This window comes from Tiliqua scincoides, chromosome 4 (genome assembly GCF_035046505.1).
Source record: "Tiliqua scincoides isolate rTilSci1 chromosome 4, rTilSci1.hap2, whole genome shotgun sequence".
In the NCBI taxonomy this organism is placed as follows: Eukaryota; Metazoa; Chordata; class Lepidosauria; order Squamata; family Scincidae; genus Tiliqua; species Tiliqua scincoides.
This window is the reverse complement of record NC_089824.1, coordinates 162,960,190-162,982,323: the sequence shown is the minus strand read 5'-3', so window position 1 is coordinate 162,982,323 and position 22,134 is coordinate 162,960,190. Positions and strand designations below refer to the sequence as shown.

Here is a 22,134-nt window from a genome sequence, read left to right as displayed (position 1 = left end):
GGAACAGCAGATTCATTCTTCCATCTTGTGGAAGCATACTTCAGAGCATATACTTAGTAAGGGGAGTGGTGGGCGGAATCATCTGCACTATTTAAACTGTTGTTTTTCCTTGTTTTTTGTTACTGTTGTTGCCAAGCATATGTTCTTGAATGTGTGTAAGTAAAATACGTGTGTGATGCAACCTGACTGTACTGTGTAGGCCTTATCCATCAGAGGCACGGTTGGCAACCTTCAGTCTCGAAAGACTATGGTATAAGCCTACAGCACCCGGTATTCCCAAGTTGTCTCCCATCCAAGTACTAACCAGGCCTGACCCTGCTTAGCTTCCGAGATCAGATGAGATCAGGCATGTGCAGGGTAACAGTTGCTGTCACTCAGAGGCACACTTGTCAGCTAATTGTATCCAGGAAGTGGGCAGATAAAGGTGGGCACCTTCTTGCTAGTCAGCTGCCTGAGGCAACTGCCGCAATCAGCTTCATGGATGGGCTAGCCCTGTTAATATCATTTAAAGGCCCTTTAAATATTAAAGGGCCTTTAAACAGGGTCTAGGACAGGGGTTCCCAAAGTGTGTGTTGCGACGCCTTAGGGCGAGGGAAGTCCCTGAAGGTCGCTCCCTGTTTCCCTGGGCACTGCCATCTTGTATATCTTGAAATCTTGTGAGATTTGGGTGCCTTCATCTTGGATCGAGCAAGATTTTGCAAGATCCAAGATGGTGGCACCAGCTGAGCTGGGACGAAGAGGCTGTGGGGGTGTAACGACTTAGGTAAGTTTGGGAACCACTGGTCCAGGACCTAAGTCTTTTTCACAGAATCATCAACATCCTGCAGGAGTGTGTATGCCACATCTGCAGAAAGACCGAGGCAGCCAGTCACACCCATGTTTTTGTGTGTTTTGAAATGGTATATAAATGGTGTGGGTTTATCCCATGAAAAGCAACTTTCATAGTGGGTAAAGGCTACTTTTATGGGCGCAATCCTAACCAACTTTCTAGCACTGACCTAGCTACAATGCAGCCCCAAGGTAAGGTAACAAACATGACCTTACCTTGAAGAGGCCTCCTTGACTGCCTCCCCACTGCAGGATGCAGTGCATGCCACATTGGCACAGCTATGTCAGTGCTGGAAAGTTGGTTAGGATTGTGCTCTATATGTTCTTGAGCTGCATTAGCAGCAAAGGTAGGTTTGATTGCTGTTTGCATAAGTTGCATAGTTCCCTTAATGAAAGCAAGGCCTTGTTTGCTCTTGTTTGTTTGCAATAAGTTTGGTTGCTTCAGAAACCCTATCAACTCATAAGGGTTCCCAGGTAACTAACACAGAGGAAGCTGTGGGAGACACCCCTCCTTCCAATGCAAGTGTCGGGGAGTGACAACTCATTCTGCCTCACAACTTACAACAGAACAGATTCAGTTCAGGTGGAATGACCGAAACCCCTGCCTACTGCAGGAGGCTTTAGTATGAGTCCTACATAGTAGTAGTAGCTACTATAGTAGTAGTAGTTGTTGTTATTCTTCTGCTTCCACAAAAATACTCCTCAGTACTTTAAGTTTTTTAAGACACACACCACCTGCAGGCTTACAATCTAAGACAGATAGGAATTATGGAAGGGGAGTGTGATGCAAAAGGGTAGAGGTATTAAGTCAAAGTGGTCAGGGAAAGTGAGTCTGAGAAGAGGGGTAAATCTTCAGGATCTTCTGTCAAGCTCCACAGGGCATTCCAAAGGAGCAAATGTTTTGGTTTCTGGAACCCTTTACGCACCAAAACAGAGTCTTGGGGAGCCCCACTGGTGCATGCACAGTGTCTCGGGGAGCCCCAGAGCGCTGGTGCATGCTTAGAGTGATGCAGCACTGAACAGATGATGGCTGCTACTACTACTACTACTACTACTTCTTCTTCTTCTTCTTCTTCATAACAACAACAACAACAACAACAGTATTTATATATCGCTTTTCAATGAAAAGCTCACAAAGTGGTTTACAGAGAAAATCAAACAACTAATGGCTTCCTGTCCCAAAAGGGCTCACAATCTAAAAAGATGCCAAAGAACACCAGCAGACAGCCACTAGAAAAGACACTGCTGGGGTGAGGAGGGCCAGTTACTCTCCCTCTGCTAAATAAAAGAGAAGCACCCTCTTGAAAAAGTGCCTCTTACCCAGTTAGCAGGTGTACTAATGGAGCCCCAGGGATCCTCCAGGCACACTTTGAGAAATGCTGGTGTAGAGAGTGCAAAAGAATGATGCTGGTAGGTAGACATAGAGTTCTCAGGCTTGGTGGTTGGAAGAGTGTAATCAAAACAGAGGTAACATAAAGGGCTGTGGCCAGAGGGACAAACGACGTATTTTGTTAAAATACATTTTTTCCATCTTTAAAACAAAAAAAAAGGGGGGTCATGGATGGGATTGATCAGGATTGCTGCATCAAGGAAGTAAATTTAACCCTGCTGTTTCTGTATTGATGCCAATGGTAGCTTCCTTCCTGAGACAAATAGCTTCTGGGAGGGGCAATTTTTTTTGCTGGAATCAGCTCATGAGGAAAGGGTTAACATTCCCTTCCTCTGGGCTGTGGACTTCATTCCCACCTCCATGGCTATGTTAAAAAAAATTGAAAGGAAAAAGATACATTTAACTTGACATGTAATTGGACTGTCAGAGAAGACAGAGGGGTGTGTGAGAATAAACACTTGCAAATAAGGAGCAGAAGTTTAAAATGAATGCAGTATGTAAAGGGAAGCCAATGAAGTGTGCTGAAAAGAGAAATATGGTCAATGCAGGCAAAAGAAGACATTTGGCAGATTTGAAAAATGAAGGCAAGAGGCTGAAGATGAGAATTAGGCAAACATGAAAGGTGTTTATTACAGTTATCAAGATGATACAAAATAAAAGAGCTGGCCACTGTTTTAGCAGTAGGAAGAAGAAGAATAGGACACCATTTGGAAGTATTCAACACATGAAGATGGCAGGGTTTCACTGTGGAGTGAAAGGGAGAAAAGATAAAGAGGTCTCAGAAATAACTCCCAGTTTAGAACTTAAAGAGAATTTACACAGACTTTCATCCAATGGAATAGCAACTGGTTCAAGCCTAATCTGAGTATGAGTATACGTGTATATACTTAGTTATATGAGTATATATATACTCATTCATGTATATTCAGGCCTAGCTTTAGGCATTCTGTTGCCTGAATCTGGTTGGTGGTGGCTGCCTTTTCTCATATTCATAGCTGGAAACTTGGGGAAGAGTCATGCTGCATCACTGTGACTGCACAGTGCCTCCATGACAAGAGTGATTTAATACTGTCTTCAGATTTTACCTGGCCTGGTTTCTAGAGGTCAATGTGCAGGTGCCGTGGTATAACTTCCAAATCCGTTGCAAGTAAGAGAAAGCGCTCAATCTTTGGCCTCTGGGTCTTGATCCTTCTCGTTCTCAATCAAGGAGGAAGATGATTCCTTGATACTGCAGCACATGCAGTGATTGGAAGTCAATACACAAGCTCAGGAGTACGCCACAACCGTTCTGTCACTGGTAAGGAGGTAGAACCCTCTCTTGCCAGCCACCAGCTGGATTTAAGTGATTGTTCAGAATTAGCCACCCCTTAAATTACACTCTGGGTCCCCAAACATGTCAAGATCTTTGTTTACACTGCCATGTGGAAGGCTAGCCTTGCATATGTTTTTGCTTGTTCAGATTGGAAACAGTCATACTTTGGATATCTAGGAAAGAGGCTATTAAATGTATACATAAGTGCTGAGTCTGGACTTGTGTAAATGTGCAAACAGATTTTAAATCACTTGTATGCCAAAGACTGTGAGTCAGAGGGTAATAACAAAGATTATAAATTGTGTGATTCAGAACATAGACATTTCTGATTTTAAGATCTCAGCAGAAGGGTTGGGAAAGACCTTTATCTGAAAGCTCATAGAATAGCTCCCACTCATAGACCAGGGATGCTTATTTTCTCCTTGTAATCAGCCGGAGAAATCCAGGAATGTGAAGAAATTACCAGGGATGAGAACTTGAGTCTGGTGACTCAGACTCGAGTCACAAAAATGCACGTTTTTCTCTGACTCATGGACTCATGAGTTGCACACTTGGAAGACTTGGAAAAACATTTGAGTCAAGGGCCCCTTGACTTGGCACTCGTCCCAACCCTCACAGACTCAACTCTGTCTGTGTCTGGGTGTGCTTGTTTATTGTTTTCATGGCGTGAAAAACCTTGTGGGGCCATCATTGAGACCGGGTGAGTAGCAGATCGGGTGCCCTACAGCCAGGAGGCAGGGAAGGGTTAATGTTTGCTTTTGTATTAGCAGGAGGTGGAGAGGTGGGATCAAGCTCTCTATTCCTTCAATGATCATTGGACAAAGGATGGGAGGTTTGATATTTTCTTGGCTGATGGAGGACAAAAGGAAGAGCCAAGGGTGTTCTTGCCTTATGATTGGCTGCAGAAGCTCAGGGAGGGGGAGGGAGGTTTTCCCCCCTGGACGAATGAGGGGAGAAGGCAGGGGAGGCAGTTCCTAGCCATCCTGGAGAAATTATGGCATGGTTCCAATAGACTCATTGAATGACCGGCTGCAATGGGACTACTTTTTCTGAGTAGAGCTGCCAAGGATTGGGTTGTCCTGGCAAGCCTTGCAGCTGCTGCGCATGACCCTCCTCCATCTTGCTGCTTCTGTCCCTACTCTCTCACAGTCCCTCCTACCTCTCCTGCCCTGTTTACAGATGGGCAGAGACAGCAGGGGAATGCTTAAAGAACTCCAACAGACAAACACACACCCCCATAGCAGCCCTGTGTTTTTCCCCAGTGGGCGTTTTAAAGGGAGCGACTCATGACTCGAGTCTTTGAGACACAAAAAGGCAACTCGGAAACTCGTTTTGAGTTGAGTCTCGGGGAGGGTGGAGACTAGACTCCACACCTGACTTTCCCATCCCTGGAAATTACTGTGAACTAGACACAGAGTGAGAGCCATTTCTGTGGTGGTGGAAACATGGTTGTGTTTCTAGACATAGTTATGTTGTCCATCAGCTACAGTCCAAAGAGTTTCAAAACCTGTACCATTCTTTAAAATCTTTTCACAATGAGCAGCAGCTACTATTTGATAAAGGTTTCTGTAAATAGTGGCTGCATTTCCAGATTGGACAAGCACAACGTATCATTCAAACCAAGCCCAACCTGATCTTTGCTCAAAATGTGCTGTGTTGAACAGACATTTCCAATAGAGAGTGCTGAGCCGCTGGAAAAATGTTCCTTTCCAAGGAAAATGGCAACCAAAGATCATATCGCTGTTTATTTAAAACACCCTAGTACTTTTATTCATATGTTGCAAGTTACAGTATGAATAATTCAGATACAAGAATGGTACCCTTACGCTCACTTGGTTGTTGTTGCAATTCACCTACTTTTTTAAATGCTTGTAGTCCGTGTTTGTGAATTCGGTGAAGAACGTCTGGGTTCGCTCCTAAAGTCAATTGCATTTCACAAATCATTATGGGAACATTACATTTGTGAGTAAGGAAAATGCTCCTTGTGTCTAGTTGCCACATTTTGAAATCACTGATGCTTGCCCTCTCTTTGCCTTAGGTCACAAGAGACAGATTAACATACTTATTGCTGGAGTCTTGTTAACCATAGAACTTGCTTTAGGAGCTGTGGAAGAAACCTGCAACTGCAGCACAGCTATCGATTTCCGGGAACTCCAAGGTGGCATATGGGCTCCCACGGTGTGCTGCTCGAATTTCACTGAAATTGGCCATTTGGATTGGAGCATATTTGGCAGAGTTGCAGGCCTGAGGAAGCTCTGCCTATCAAACTGTGGGATATCAGACCTTGTCAATACAGATGATGGTTCTTCTACGCTGGAGATTCTACACTTGGACCATAATCAACTAAGTAGGCTCCCAGACAGTTTCCTAAGAAATGCACCCAGCTTACGTGTCATTCATTTAGATAACAACCAGCTTCAGAAGCTACCTAAATCATTCCTGAAGGCTTCTGACCACATGCAGGAGATCCACCTTGCCTTCAATAACTTGACTTCCCTTCCCTCTGGGATTTTCAAACCTTCTCTTGTCACGCTAAGCCTCTCCAACAACAGCTGGGACTGCACTTGTTCTTTACTTGGTGATCTGGAAAAATATCTGGTTGCCCCATTTCATACTGAGATGGTTTGTAGCACCCCAGAGCATTATCAGGGCCTAAATGTCAAAACCATCCCTAAGCAGGAGTTGTGCCGAAATCATAAGCTAACAGCTCTCTTCATTTGTCTGCCTTCAGTGGCTGTCCTGGCTTTGGTCACTTGGTGCTTTTGCAGAAAAAAGAAAAAGACCGGCTATGCTCTCCATGGTGGGAAGGAATGCCACCTGGCAACTGTGGAGAGAAATGGTGCCAAAGGGTCAGGGGGCCATCACTCTTATATGCCATGTGAACTGCCTGTTGCATCTGCTGCAGAGAGTGAGAAGAACGTCTTGTTGAGGAACCAAGTCCTGCTTAAACCTTCAACTGCACTATTAGGGAGCAACAGAGACCTCTATGAGGAGGTGGAGATCAAACTGGAGACTTCTGGTGATTCCTTAGTGCAGGCCACTGAGGCCCTTGACCAAGAGGCGTCAGGTTCCCCACAACTGGCCGTTGCAGAGGAGCATTTCATAGGTGGAGAACCTGAAGCTGAGACAGTGAGTGTGACAGACGTTCTGAAAGATTCAGCAGATCGCGAGAAGCTCTACATGAACCAGTCAGTAGATTATTATAACCTGGTCCCAGGGATTGAACTAGAGGACTCAGACCACATGGAGTATGAGAATGTTGACCTTTACTGATTGCCTGTTAAGTCAGAGCAAAGTGGTGTAATTGTGCATCAAAGGGTTAATTCTGTCAGGCCTGTTACAAGGGTGGGTCCACCAACCCCAAAGTTTATGCAAATACTCCAAACATTAGATTTTTCTTGTAAATGATTGTTCTTGGTTTTGTTTCTCTGATTTCTGAGCCGTTAGAATGGGACACCTGTCATCAAACATAGAAGAAAAATCTGTATTAGGGTATGGCAGAATCTATTCCAGTTTTAGTGTGTATGTGGATAGATTAGATGACCTGCAATTTCTTCTTACTATTTATCATCAAGATGGCTTTGCTGGTTTTTCATTTTCCTGTGGAAGACAAGGTTCATGGTTTCTAAGAAGAAAACAGGTCTAGAATGCAAGATGTAGAACAAAAAACTGAGGCTTACGAATCCTGTATGAGCAGGAAAGAGATTCTATGGGGCAAGATATTACCTAAGCTGCTGTTATTGTTGGTTTTTAGCTTGACATTTTATGCTGAGAGACAGATTTGGCATGCTGTTGTACATATCCCTATATGGCTTCTTCTAAGGCTGCCTCCTAAATTCCCAAACCCTCAACTCTGACCCTCTTGCTCACTTGGCCCCTCTAGTCTCCTTTCCTGCCAAGCAGTGATCTTGGATGGGGTTTGCTTTCTAGGAATTTCTTCAGTTGTGTAAGAACCCAGATTCCTGTAGAAGGAGGAGAGTGACACCTAGTGGCATACACACAGTGGTCCTGTTTAGAATGACCTCTCTGCCAGCCTTTTAAACTCGCAGACAATATCTTCACCCAATTCATGTTTCCCTAATCAAGGCAAACATTGCAATCTTATACTCGCTTATCTAGGAGTAAGTCCCACTGAACTCAGTGGGATTATATCTCAGTAGACATTCACAGGATTGCACTTTAAACTGTTTCCTTCAGTATGTTACGAGGTTTGCTGCCGGGTAGGTGGTCCAGAGGTGGCCTTTGGGGTTCTTCCAACTTATGTCTACCATTTGAGTGTCACAGAAATGTCTGTGGCACATATGTTAAATGAGACTAGAAGCCTAAGAACTGACTGGTTAGTGTTCAAATCAAAACGTGAATTTCAACACACAATGTCTGCATACACTACTACCATATTTCCCCGAAAATAAGACACTGTCTTATATTTTTGGGGGGCTCAAAAAAAAAACACTAGGTTTTATTTTCAGGGTAGGTCTTATTTTTTTCAGAAGTCAGTCCATTTATAGTTAATGGGACTTACTCCCTGGAAGGTATGGAGAGGCTGTCCCCTCAGCGCCCAGGAGGATGCCTGCCTGCCTGCCTGTCTACTCAGAAGTCAATCCCTTTATAGTTAATGGAACTTACTCCCTGAAAGATGTTGAGAGGGTGTCCCCTCAGCGCCCAGGAGGTTCCCTGCTTGCCTGTCTACTCAGAAGTCAGTCCCTGTTATATAGTGGGTCCATGCGAATAAAGGAAGGCATAGCGACAACAGCTCAATACGTTTATTCCATCTTCAGAACCGAACCTAGCAAAATACAAGGCAAACCCCTGGCTTTTTATAGCCTTTAACTCTGCCCAGACTTCCCGTGATTGGTGCAATTGGAACCTTAACTAGAGGGCCAATCGGATGGTAGGATTTCGATCTATCACCGGATTGGCCAGCCATAAGTCTGGGCCAATCAGTTATGCAGGATTTCAATCCTGCATAACTTAAATACGTAACAGTCCCTTTATAGTTAATGGAACTTACTCCCTGGAAGGTGTGGATAGGGTGTCCCCTCAGCGCCCAGGAGGATGGCTGCCTGCCTGTCTACTCAGAAGTCAGTCCCTTTATAGTTAATGGGACTTACTCCCTGGAAAGTGTGGAGAGCCTCAGAGCCTGGTAGGCAGGGTTGCCTCACTTGCTGCTTCCCACCTCAGCTTCTCCTCAGCATCCTCTGCCCAAGGTAGCACAGCAGGCACTTTCTAGGTGGCACGCGCAGGAGTGCAGCGTTCCCGGTCATGTTGTCCACCTGCCCCTGCCTGAGGACCCCTCCCCCCCGTCGCAGCCCTGATCACAACTAGGTCTTATTTTCAGGGTAGGTCTTATTTTCAGGGAAACTACTTGCTCCTTAGAGTGGTCACATCACCAGACTACAATGGACAGTTTTAGCCACAACTGGCAGAACTCCTCTTCTGTACAACTCTCAAAAGTACAGCAGTTTTGTTGGTTCTAGTCCCAGCAACTCTATTCTCCTGAACTTAAGCCCATAGTTCTCCAAATTGCCTGCCTGTCTTCCTTCGTGTCAATACTTTCTAAATCCCATGCAAAGTTTTGCCTCAGTCCTATTTTTCCTTTTACCAAACCTTTCCTCGGCTCCATATCAGGGATGTGTGGTGTGCGGACAGCAGGTGAGGCAGAAACACCCCACCAGAGTCCTTAGAAAAGTGCCACTACCATCATAGCTGTGGGTGTGCAAACAATGACGTCCCACACACTCCAGTCACTGTTCAGTGTGTGTGAGTTGTGAGTGCCTGTACACTTCACACAGCGGCGGCAACAGCAGCGCTTTTCAAAGGACTCCAGTGGGGTGGTTCTGCATAACGTGCTGCCCCCCCACTCCGCAGCAGTGCCTGCTCCATATCTCCATAGCTTCTCCTCTCAAAGTGCTGTGAGAATTTTTATCCCTCACAGCCTCTTCTCTTGTTGACTCAATTGTTTGTCTCCTTTGCCCTTGTTCTCAGTACTTCCCCTCCAACGTCCTTTCCCTTAGGCTCATGTTTCTCAGTCCATCACCTATTTCTGCACCCTTTATTTTACTACCTTGCCTCTGGGCTACCTGACAGCTATGACTACTTCCCACTCCTCAGCCTGCCCCATGAAGCCACTCCTGTTTTTATGGCATGTGACTCAGCCAGGCGGACAACTTGCCCTTCCCTCACAGAAACAAATGCATTGGTTTAATCTGGATGATATGTGTGACCAACCCCTCCTGCTACATAATTAGAAATACTGTATAATTGTACATCACACTCCCCCTTCTATTATGCACTCCCACTTTTCAGAAGAACTGCCCTCCTTACATGCAACATAAATAATACATTAAAGTAGTGTTTAAATCATGTGTGAGGGGATGGTTCATCCCCATGCAATTCTGAAAAGTGGCGTGCCATGCTATAAGGGAAAGTGGGGCATGCAAGCGTACTTACCTTTTCTCATGTCAACAAGACTGATATTGTCCCAACCAGCACTTTAACTGTTCTGTTCTGTATGGTTGGAATGTTGGACAGTTGGAATGTTTGTGACATCACACCAGCCCAGCCAATCAGTGTTAGAAGCTTTATTGCCATAGGCACAACACAATACAGGTAATGAAATGTGGCTACGAGACCCATATACTCTTCTGCATGTGCCCACAAGCATTCTGCTGTATTACTATATTTTTCCTAGAGCTGAATCTTAAAACTGAAGTCAGGTGCCAGAGCTCAGCCCCTGGTGAATCCAAGTTCAGACTAAACCACTCTAGCTATCAAAAGCATGTAGAAAGTGTTTTTTAAAAGACAGGAGAAAAATTGTGTCTGCTGTGATACTTCTGTATTTACACAAGTCAAACTTAACAGGCATATGTCATTACAATAAGTAAAGCTGTCCTTGCCAGAGATGCCTTTTAATTCTTCACAGGCATAAATAATCTGATACAGAAGCACTTACTGTACTTAACAGAATGCACATAAAGTTGGCTCTGCTATTCAGTCTGTATTCTTGCTGTACTTTGTCCCTTTTCAAAAAGGAGAGAAAAAAATGTTTGCAAAATGGAAGTCACTGAATGGAATAATAGAATAAATGCTTATGTCCTGCCTTTGCCGAGTTTTACAAGGAAAAAATCCTTATTTTCTTTGGTCTGCTGCTCAGTGGATATTCTAGGATCAAAAACCTTCAGATTAAGAGAAGAGTTAAGGCCTTACAAATCACTGTGATTCGAAAAAGCTGGGAAATTGCGCTGACAGGGGGACCAGATACAATGGAGGACAGAGTGCCTATACCTTTAACTATTATATAGAAGAGGGCATTTTGGTAGGTACAGCTCAGCATGGAATGTTTTAAAAAGTTGCACCTGCCAAAAATTCCTTCGCCTATATAATGGTTAAACGTATAGGCACTCTGTCCTCCATTGTATCTAGTCACCCTGTGCACTGAGGTTTCTGTTTTCATTTTACATTAAATAATCAGTAAAGACGTTCCACAGTTTTGCATAGGATGCATTCATTTGGATTCATTTAGAATGGAGACTCCAGGCAGCCACACTTTTCCTTGATCCTACCCTGTTTCCCTGTTTTGATCACTGCCCTCACAATTTGTCCAATGGTTAGAGAAGTATATGAAGGATAGATTTACAAGCAATAATAACAGTTGCAAAAAGCCTGCATCTCCTTTGTAATAAATTATTACTTTATGAGATCACAGAGTTGTAAATTCATTATCTGTGTAAAGTCCAGTCATGTTTCCCAGGGGAATTCACACTAAGAATCTGTTTCCTCCATTCTTCACGGACAATTGTTTGCACCAGTTAAAACCACAGGGAGTGACCTAGTTGCATCTCTGCAACTTGTGTTGTAGTCCATTTCCTCATCTTCTGAATTTGTTTTAGGTGATGATGGTTAAAGCCCCACTGCACCTCTCTCCTGTGATTTTACTGCACTCTTGTGTGGCATTTTAAGTAAAACTTTGAAAAAAGAACTGGCCAAAACATGCATTTGCCATGAGAAGTCCAGGAGGCTGAGTTCCAGGGTTTGATTTTTTGTGTGCACCATGGGGATACCTTCTCCTATCCCGGTTGTTATGTGATTAGGTCATGAAGTGAACATTCAATCCAATCTATTGCCTTGGTTGTGCAAACAGACACTCCCTGCCAGACACTAGCTGGCTGCACAGGCTACTGGAGATAGATTGCCTCTTTTTTGCATTATGAGCCTCTCTGTTGTTTAAACACACTCTGCTGCAGGCTATGGGAGACAGGATTGCATCTTTATTGTGCTTTGACCACCATCATATATGCCAGGGGTGCCCAAATCCCGGACCTGGGGCCAGTTGTGGCCCTCAAGGCCTCTCAATGCAGCCCTCAGGGAGCCCCCAGTCTCCAATGAGCCTCTGGAGATTTGTTGGAGCCCACACTGGCCCGACGCAACTGCTCTCAGCTTGAGGGAGACTGTTTGAGCTCTCGTGTGAGCTGTGGGATGAGGGCTCCCTCCACTGCTTGTTGTTTCACGTCTGTGATGCAGTAGCGGCAGCAAAGGAAAGGCCAGCTTTGTTTTGTGCAAGGCCTTTTATAGGCCTTGAGCTATTGCAAGACCTTCATTCATTCATATAAGTTCATCTTTAATATATTCATTTATGTAAACTTATGTAAATTTATTCAAATTTTAAATGTAAATTAATTTTTTCCCCGCTCCTGACAGTGTCTGAGAGACTATGTGGCCCTCCTGCCAAAAACTTTGGACACCCCTGATATATGCAATCTGTTGTTAAGCTAATGGTTGTTAAACGGCACACACCTTACTTGTTTTCTTTACAAATATGCAAGCAGGGCACAGTGGAAGCAAGCAGACTCCCATAAGCCGACATGAAGTTTAACTGTATCTGATTCCCAGAAAGGAATGTATACAGCCATTCCACTTGAAAACTGCACCTCCATTTTAGCTAACTTCAGTTAGAAATATCCATTTCTTCTTGGTGAATTCAGCCTGCAAACCTGCTTCCCAACTGCCCACTCCCACTATCCAGAGGGTGCCACCTTCCCAAATTTTGATGAGTATTACATTCTAAAAGCTGGAAAGAGAGTCCCGGCTACTAAGAAACATCCTTCATTATTTTGTTAAATTCCTGATTACTCATTTACAGAGATCAAGATGACCAAACTGACAACAATACCTTGGGTAGCACACATGTACTGTGTACTTTGCACACATGAGTACATAATTGTTGTATGAATTGCCATGTATGACAAGGCAGCATCCAAAAAAGCAGCTTTCTACACTGATGAGCATATGTATCATTTTGTGCTAATTCAGAATGGCAAGAAAGTGCCAGGGGGATACAAAAGTGTGGAATTCTGTCTGTACACTTATCCATGGCAAGTGCCCTCTTGGGTGTGAGTGAAAACAAAGGCTATATATGTGAACTAGCAGATTCTGGAAGAGGGAGTGTGCGTGTGGGGGGGGGGTGGGATTTGACCTGGTAGAGATTGGAATTGAAGCCAAAGGGAAGAGCTGCCATGAAGCTGCAGTTGCTTGAAGGAGCTTGCTTCGTTCAATGTTTAAATAGTTGTTGGCAACCTTCAGTCTCGAAAGACTATGGTATCGCGCTCTGAAAGGTGGTTCTGGAACAGGGTCTAGTGTGGCTGAAAAGGCCAATTCAGGAGTGACAATCCCTTCCACACTGGGAGCAAGTGCAGTCTGTCCCTGGTCTGTCTCCCTGGCTATGGGCTATGGGCATGTTTAAATATGTATATTTATAAAGGAAGCAAATATCACAAAGGTACCATAAACCTCCAGTGATTTCTTATCCAAAGGAAACTTGAACGCAGGATATGCAGCAGCTCCTGCAACTTCTTGCCAGTCAGCGACACAACAATATTGTATGGACATTTGAACAGTTCCTTGTTCCCTGGTTGCTAATGGCCTCCAATCCATCACTCTAAGGACGCTAATTTATCACCCATGAATAAGATATTTAAAGGAAGTCAGTAGCAGTTTTTTTGCTCTCTCGACATTGGTGGGGCAACTACTGAAAGCTGCAGTTTGGCTCTCAGGACAGGTAAGAACATCTTCTAGTGTCTATTCATCTAGGCAGCACGAATTGCCATTTTTTCCCCTCCTCACAGGGCACCTTCACCAAGGGCAGGACAAGCAGAAATTTTGCAGCTACATCGAAAGGTGCTGAATAAATACCAGAACATTCAATACGCAAAGGGCACAAAAACCCAGCCCAAACCTGCTGTGCTCCCATTCTTGATGTGCATAGATTCTGCATATTGATGCCACTGTGCTATGCCATCAGACCTGGGGGTAAGAAGACACTTGAGAATGGTTGTCAATCCAGAGTATATGATCTCTGTGGAGCAAAGCAAAAAGAATCATTCATGTACTTGATCGTGTACAAATAATACTCTATATTGCTTTGCTGTGGGTTAGCTTGCTGTGCATTCAGCATCACTCATCAAGCTGGCAGGTGAGAAAGGAGACATGACATTTTCTTCCTTGGACATTGTTTCTCTTTCTCAGTTTCTGCCTGGATGGGATACAGACAAGGCAGCCATGACAATCTCTTATACCTTGAAAGTGGCCAATGCTCGCTTTGGGGGCTTCTCCAAGCTACTTTTCCGTTGGAAAGGAAGCATCTATAAGCTGCTGTACAAGGAATTCCTTGTCTTTATCGTGCTGTATGGAACACTGAGCGTCATCTACAGGTGAGTTGAACCACTCTGGACTCCACACCTTGAAATGCTATATAAGCACCCCTCTACTAGCAGTCTCCACTATGAACGGAGTTGGGTGCATTCTGTACTTATGCTTAAGTGCTAGAAGTTGTATGCGTAACTCTTTGCCCTTCCCCAGCTAACAAGGAGAATAAATGATGCTGAGGTGAAAGGTTAACAGCATACGCAAATTGGCTCCATCTGCCTACTTTACCTTGACAAATTAATCTTTTCTTGGCACTGCATTTGGGTGATGTAGAAGCAGAATTTGGATTTGATTTTTTTTTTTACTTTGATTGTGGGTTTGTGGAGAACTTATTCTCCTTTTTATTTTATTTTTATATATATTTTCATTATCTGTACTTCACCTTTCCAACCCTTGGAATAAAGAGGTTGGAATCTTTGGAAAGGGGCCTCTCGGAAAGTGTGATATCAGTGGTGGTATGACCTGGAATGCCACCCTCTGCACCATTATTTTTTTTTAAAGAGTAGCTGCTCGCCGTGCTCCTCATGTGGTTTCATGAGTTGCAGAAATGCAGGACTTTTGGTTTGATTTAAAGAGGTGGCACAAATGAAGGTACTCATTTGTTTGCATGGTTCTTGTAAATCAAGCTGGTGGTCCTACGCATCCGTGTTTGAGGAAATCGTGCCTGGAGCAAGGTAAGGAGGCAAGTGATTCACTTTCTGCTCACTTTTAGCAGGTTGAAAAGAGATCAGTGCAAGTTGAATCCACAGCAGGCTGTAAGGAGGTAGTGGCAGCTGCAGACTCAGAGAGAAGGGCACCCCAAATCTGCCACCCTCTTGCCCTCTGTAATCTGCCACTGGTGCAACCTGCATCATCTTGACTAATGGCCGCCCCTGAATGCAATTCATTCGTACTGGTTCTTTTTTCTTAGACATCATTTTGTATCTTTAACCATATAATAATTCCCACCCACCTTCCAATTTTCCTACACATCCCTAGGGATACTTCCAGTCATGCTGACAGCCCATTTCATAGCTTTTTGGAACAAACCCAAATACTGCATCTATACAACAGGCCTTTGGACCCAAATATTCTTATTATTCACCTCTGTGTTCTACTCCCTATCTCCCTGAGAGTAGAAGTGCATATGACCTCAGTACAATTTCAGGTATTATTAAACACTCACAAGAATGTTTATTAAACATTTAGACATTATTAATCTTTATTAAACATTATTAAGCACTCATGATAGTGTTTAAGTCTTGCTGAATCTGTCCTGCAAATACCCGCTGATGACATTTTCCTCAAGCTGGGTATATTTCTGCTTTAGGAGCCTGAATGGGGGGGGGGGGATTATACAAAATAGTTCAGGGGCAAATTAGGAGACAGGGAAGGGTTAAGTGCACAATGCTCCCATCCACCCTCAATTCTCCTTGTACAGCACCCTATGTATTTGTGTCAGAAGGTGCAAACACAGGACATGTTTCCTTTGCAATGTATACTTGTGCCTGATATTCCGCATAAGGTGAATTCAAACAAGCAGGTGACCTTTTAGGTCAGACAGTCTACAGAGATTGACACTTTGATACCTAGAGTTTATACTTGGCAAATGTCATGTGGTTTTGGTTACAGAAGAGACTTGGCCTGTCTTACAAGACAGAAACCTACTAGTTGGGGCCCTCTGCCTTTCATTCGTCAAGATCATTGGATGAAAGAGGGGTTGCTCTGGTGAGGCCAGACCAGAGAAGAGCTTTGCTTCTTTGACTGGAGAAGAATATATGTAAAATGCTGCAGTCATCAGCATCTGACTCTCATTTTCTTTTCTTTTGGTCCCTGCCCAGGCACCTTCTGAATAAGGAGCAGAAAGGTTACTTTGCAAAGGTGGCACAATATTGCAACCGCTCCACTGACCTCATCCCTCTATCCTTTGTCCTAGGTATGGTGTGTATGTGCCTGCTCTCTCTCTGGCTCTCTCTCATATAAACCTTTTTCCTCATGAAAGCATGTCTTACCATGGTTTCTTGCTTCCTTGCTTTTATTAGGGCTAGAGCAAATGGTATGCATCTGCTGAAAAACTCCTTGAAACTCTGAATTGCTCAGAATCATTGTTGACATAACCAGAATCAGTAGTTAGACTTGGGCAAGGAAGACCCAGGTCCAAATCCCTGCTCAGCTGTGACGCTTACAGGGTGACCTTAGACCAGTCACTGTCTTTTAGTCTAGCCAACCTTACAGGGTTGTTGTGAGGATAAGTGAAGGGGAAGGACCCACCCTGAGCTCTTTACACACAGGGTGATGAAAAAATGTGGAAATGGGGCCTTAAAACTCCCATATTGGGGTGTGTGTGGCTATATTTGGCAAACAACTCAGCATTATTGTTCTTTGATTTATTACACCTGGCATTTTGAACAGATAGATCTGCAAAGTATGAACTGAAATGTAATAAGGCCACTCAGCCAACTAAGGGACACAAGAAAATCTGTTGCAGAAATTGACAGTTTTATTGATTAATAACTGGACTCCAAGAACTTAGGTGCAAATGTTTCAACCCCATTTGGGCTTCAGTACCAGTATGAAATTAGTGAGCCGAGGTTGATTTTGGTTCTGTCAAACATTGCAGGAAGGTGTGTTAGGGTAATATGTTTTAATGCTCAAGCTCTTACTTGCCTCCCAAAACAAAGAAAAATATCAGGATGGCGTTTTGGATTTCATTCCGATAATTCTATGCTCCCTACAACGGACCTCAGAAATGACCATTACCCATACAGTATCACCTACTACCACATTAAGTGATGCATTCTTACTCTACTCTCCAAAAGCTAGGAATAGAATCCTGGAGCCCTAGCTTCCCAAAAATGGCTCCCACTAAATGTTACTCCTCTTCCATAGACAAGAAGAAAAAAAACAAGGAACTCTGGTTCCAAGGCCACCTCCTCCCTTGAACTCAGTGTCACTAACCCCAATCGCTTCTTGAAGCTGGGAAGAAGTATTCTCAGATTGTACGTTTCCAACATGCAGGTTCCTTTCTTTTAACCTTTTGACGCTTTCAGTATTACTTTTGGACCGCAGTGGCAAATGACCTGTGTGTTTACACAAGGAGTGGAGTGTAAACAGTGTTCCTGGGAAAAGGGCTTCTTGTGAATGTGAGAACAGGCCCTGAATTGAGTGGGGGGAGGAGCAGGGGATATGGCAAGTACTGTGGAACAGGTGAATTGTGAGTAATGTCACAGGCAGGAGAAAAAGAGGAAATGAAGGGGTAGAAGACAAATAATCTAAATAAAAAGGGAAGAGGCAGCTTGGCAGCTGAGAGAAATTATGTCTAAATGATGTATTGCTAATGTGGCAAAATTGCATCATGAATGTGCCTGCCGTCTAAAAGGGTCTCATTTTCTCCCCTTGGAGGAAAAACCACTTCCCCAGATATTAGAATTAAACTTCTGACTTTCTGGGTTTCAAAGCTATTCTCTCTGGAATTTACATCTCTTGGCAAAATCTACTCAGAAACATTAAGCCAAAATAAAACAATAGTTGTCTAATTCGAGCAATCCCTCAATATCAGGTGTTAGTCATCCTCATCTGCTACTCCTTGAAAAAACTACTCTGAAAGTGTGAATTATGACTCCCTGTGCAGTTCAGGTTTTTGGTATGTGGCAGAGATCAAACCCACATCATACTATAGGAGCAATACGGGGGCGGGACTAGACATTTTTCATAAGAAACCTATAAAGGTGGGCAGTGGGGAGACACAACCCAGTGACTTCATGTTTATTTGGTTTCATTTTAGCTGTGCAACTATAGAGAGAAAAAGTGTTGGTTTTGTTGTCGTCATTCTCGCCTCCCCCAAGAATTCCTGGTGCGCAAACACTTCTCTGCAGCAGCAGAAAATACTTGCTACTGTGCTCTTTTAGATTGTGACTGATTTAACTTGTCTTGTATTAAGCAGTATTAATTTGTTGTTAATTATCTGTTGTGAGCCACCCTAGCAACCTTTGCAGGGATGGAGGGGAGTTATAAAAATATCTTAAACAAATAAATAAATGTTTTCATGCCTCTTTTTTCTGGCTCAGTCACAGTTTGAAAAGTATCCTTACTTTATAACTGAAATGGGAGACAGTTCAGTGGAATTTTCTCTCCTACTATTCAGGGACTAGTGATGTAACACACATCAGGCATTGCCACAGAATGTGGTGATGGTATCTGGCCTAGATGCCTTTAAAAGGAGATTGAACAGATTTATGGAGGAAAAGTCTATCACGGTTACCAGCCATGATGGGTATGTACAGTACAACTTCCTGAAAAAGGCTACCTCAGAAGGCCAGGTGTAAGGGAGTGGCAACAGGATGCAGGTATCTTGTTGTCTTACACTCTCCTTGAGACCCTGGTGGGCCACTCCAAGACACAGGAATTTGGACTAGATGGGGCTTTGGCCTTATCCAGCAGGGCTCCTATTATGTACAACAACTATTGTTCGTTTCAATTATTGTACCTTCTAAAGTTAAATTGGGCAGAATATGCATGGTGATGATGTGTTCAACTGCTTCACCAGGATTGCCTGTAATGTCTTTATCGTGCTTACAACTCTCCCTCAACAAGTTGATGCTCCTTCAACTTTTTTTGTGGGTAGGTTTTTATGTCACGCTGATTGTGAACCGTTGGTGGGCCCAGTATACCAGCATTCCCCTGCCAGACCAGCTAATGTGTGTCATTTCCAGCAATGTGCATGGAAGGGACGATAAGGGCCGCATCTTGAGGCGCACTCTGATCCGTTATGCCAACCTCTCATCTGTGCTTATCCTGCGCTCAGTCAGCACCAGAGTCCTCAAGCGATTCCCCACTATGGATCACGTAGTGGAAGCTGGTGAGTTTTTCAATGGTGGTGGGGGGTGCCCCAATGTGAACAGTTGTTGCAAAGCCTCTGTTTTTGGTAGCTTCATAGTCAGTAACTAAAGCCAACCCACTGGGAAAAGGTTCTCATGATGGGTTAATGTTCCATGAATCTTCATTATGCTGCCAGTCTCATATTTTGTCCATTGCTTAACTTAAAACACACACACACACACACACACACACACACAAGAGTCCAAAAATATGATTGTTCCCAAAGTACCTGAAACCCAAGACTGGTCTCAGATTTGGGAACAGTTCTGCAATGTATCCAGTAATCCCCGAGACCATAGATTCCAGTGTAGTTTGTGAATACAAAAGTCAAGCTCCCAGTGACATTTGTATTGGCAACCTTCAGTCTCGAAAGACTATGGTATCGCGCTCTGAAAGGTGGTTCTGGCACAGCGTCTAGTGTGGCTGAAAAGGCCAATCCGGGAGTGACAATCCCTTCCACACCGGGAGCAAGTGCAGTCTGTCCCTGGTCTGTCTCCCTGGCTATGGGCCTTCCTTCTTTGCCTCTTAGCCTCAGACTGTTGGCAAAGTGTCTCTTCAAACTGGGAAAGGCCATGCTGCACAGCCTGCCTCCAAGCGGGCCGCTCAGAGGCCAGGGTTTCCCACTTGTTGAGGTCCATCCCTAAGGCCTTCAGATCCCTCTTGCAGATGTCCTTGTATCGCAGCTGTGGTCTACCTGTAGGGCGCTTTCCTTGCACGAGTTCTCCATAGAGGAGATCCTTTGGGATCCGGCCATCATCCATTCTCACGACATGACCAAGCCAACGCAGGCGTCTCTGTTTCAGCAGTGAATACATGCTAGGGATTCCAGCACGTTCCAGGACTGTGTTGTTTGGAACTTTGTCCTGCCAGGTGATGCCGACATTACATGTTCAGTGACATTACATGTTCAAAAACATAATGGGCATTTCCTCCTTTGAAATCAGGCTTGTGTGGAAATGCCTTTGGGTGGGGTCAGTGGCAGACCTGGAGAGGGGACAGGGGGGGGCAAATGCCCTGAGCACTGCATCCGACACAATCTTAAGCAGTACTTTTGATATCCTGGACTACTGTTTAAGAACATGGGGAAACCTCAGAATGCTTTCTCAGTCATTTCCAATGCCGCATGAAGCTCCATAGTGCTCAGAAAGCATGGGGGTGGCATTGCACGGCGAGCAGCATTGTGGACCTTTGCCCCAAAGCATGGTGAGGTGCAGGTCTGTCACAAGATGGGGTAATGGTTTCAAATGGAGAAAAAGTGGGCAGGGAAATGAAAAGCCCTCATCCCTCCACCGAATATTCCACTAATCTCCCCTCTCCTCAAGAGGTTTTGCTCTTTAATCAAGGGTGTTAGACACTGCTGCATGCATTGTGTATTTTGCTTCACAAAACTGGTGGTTCAGAGTGTGCATGAGTGTACTCTGATTTTGTTGTTAGAGGACCTTATTGAGATTCACTTCAATAAGCTTCTCCCTGACTCTTACCTGCCATCTCTTTCTTGTAGGTTTCATGACTCAAGATGAGCGCAAGAAATTTGAGAGTCTCCATTCAGACTTCAACAAGTACTGGATCCCTTGTGTGTGGTTTACCAATCTAGCAGCCCAGGCACGGCGGGATGGGAGGATCCGGGATGATGTGGCTCTCAGATTGCTCATGGATGTAAGCCATGTGTAAAGGGAAGTGGTTTACTAACTGACCAGATTAAATCAACCTGTTCCTTGTTTTGAAGCACCTGTAGGTTTTGTCCTGTCCCCCCTAGCTTAACCTCAAGTCTTGGGCAATGGACATTTGATTATGCCTGAAGAATTTCACCTACGTGTGCAGCAATGGCAATCTTTTGAAACAGAAAAGGAGGCAATCGTACAGAAAGGGACTTCTTCATGCTGTTTCCAACACTGTAAAACTACTGTCAGGCATTGCATCTGTACCGCTAAAAGGCAGTACAGGGCCTGCATGACATGGTGGTGCCAACTGACTGGTAGTTTGTTTCTTTACCTAAATGAAAAGTCAATAAGCTTCTCAGTTTTGCAATGTTGGAAAGTCGGAAGAAAGACGGACCAGGAGGCTTAAAGTTTCATTCAAGTGGGGGGGGGGGGAACACTGCAGCAGCTAGCATAAGAAAACTGTTTACTTGTCACTGAGAATCTTCTCCCTTTCTCTGTTCAGGAGCTGAACCTCTACCGCTCCAAATGCAGCATGCTTTTTCACTATGACTGGATCAGCATCCCCTTGGTATACACACAGGTCAGTCAAAAGCACCCCACATAGTAGGGATTATGAATGGTCCTGATGCTCATCTCTTAGTTGCAACTGGGCCGGCAGGTTAAATACTCCTTTCCGTATCTGCAAAACCACACAATTCACATTCTAAATGTATCCTATTTTGTGCCTCTGCACAGCAGATCTAGTTCATGGTGTGCAGCCCAAACCTATGCATTGTCTATGTACAAGTCCCATTATAACCAATGGGGCTTACTCCCAGGTAAGAGTGGAAAGGATTGCAGCCTTAGCTTTATATGTCACCTCCCCTTTTAATGCAGAGAAGGAAGCAAGTTTGTAGCCTTCATTCTGTGATGAAAACATTTGAAAGTATGGAGGCAACACCAGTTATTTTGTTGCTTGCTTGATCTCCTACCTCTAATACCTTCCATCTTTTTTTTAATAATAGTAAAACACATCCCTTTTCTTTCGCCCATTAACAATTCATCCTTGTGTCATATCTCGTTTTGAAAATGGTATTCCAGGTCAACCTTGCTGCTCTGGAAAAATCAGTATGACTGAGACCTAGTTCTCACATCCTGCAAGTGAGATGAGAAATATGTGTATGGACACTACTATTTCACACAGCAGGTGGATATTCACATGATTGAATGTAGTAAAACAAATCCCAGCACTTAGTAAACTAACATGTCAGGTAAAAGGGTTTTAGCCCAGACTGCTCCCCAAAATGTTTCCTGTGTGCATGCGTGCATGTATGTACTATACAGGGACTAGTAATGTATGGTAACTATTGTTGAATTTACCGTAATTACCACATAAGAAGAGATCC

General features: G+C 44.1%; 1 protein-coding gene and 1 pseudogene across 2 annotated transcripts in view; one reads left to right on the top strand and one right to left on the bottom strand.

Annotated features, from left to right (window-relative positions):
* BEST4 (bestrophin 4) overlaps positions 1-22,134 on the top strand; it is a 40,045-nt gene that overhangs the window by 10,685 nt on the left and 7,226 nt on the right. Inside the window, exons 2-6 of one of the 2 annotated variants that reach the window (XM_066626391.1) lie at positions 14,052-14,236; positions 16,052-16,146; positions 18,835-19,068; positions 20,590-20,744; positions 21,252-21,329. In XM_066626391.1, coding sequence (XP_066482488.1) covers positions 14,085-14,236; positions 16,052-16,146; positions 18,835-19,068; positions 20,590-20,744; positions 21,252-21,329 — 714 coding nt within the window. In that variant the 5' untranslated portion in view covers positions 14,052-14,084. The remainder of the gene's footprint in view (positions 1-14,051; positions 14,237-16,051; positions 16,147-18,834; positions 19,069-20,589; positions 20,745-21,251; positions 21,330-22,134) is intronic. The other variant, XM_066626392.1, reaches the window with a different exon arrangement.
* On the bottom strand, positions 256-372 carry LOC136649920 (5S ribosomal RNA; annotated as a pseudogene).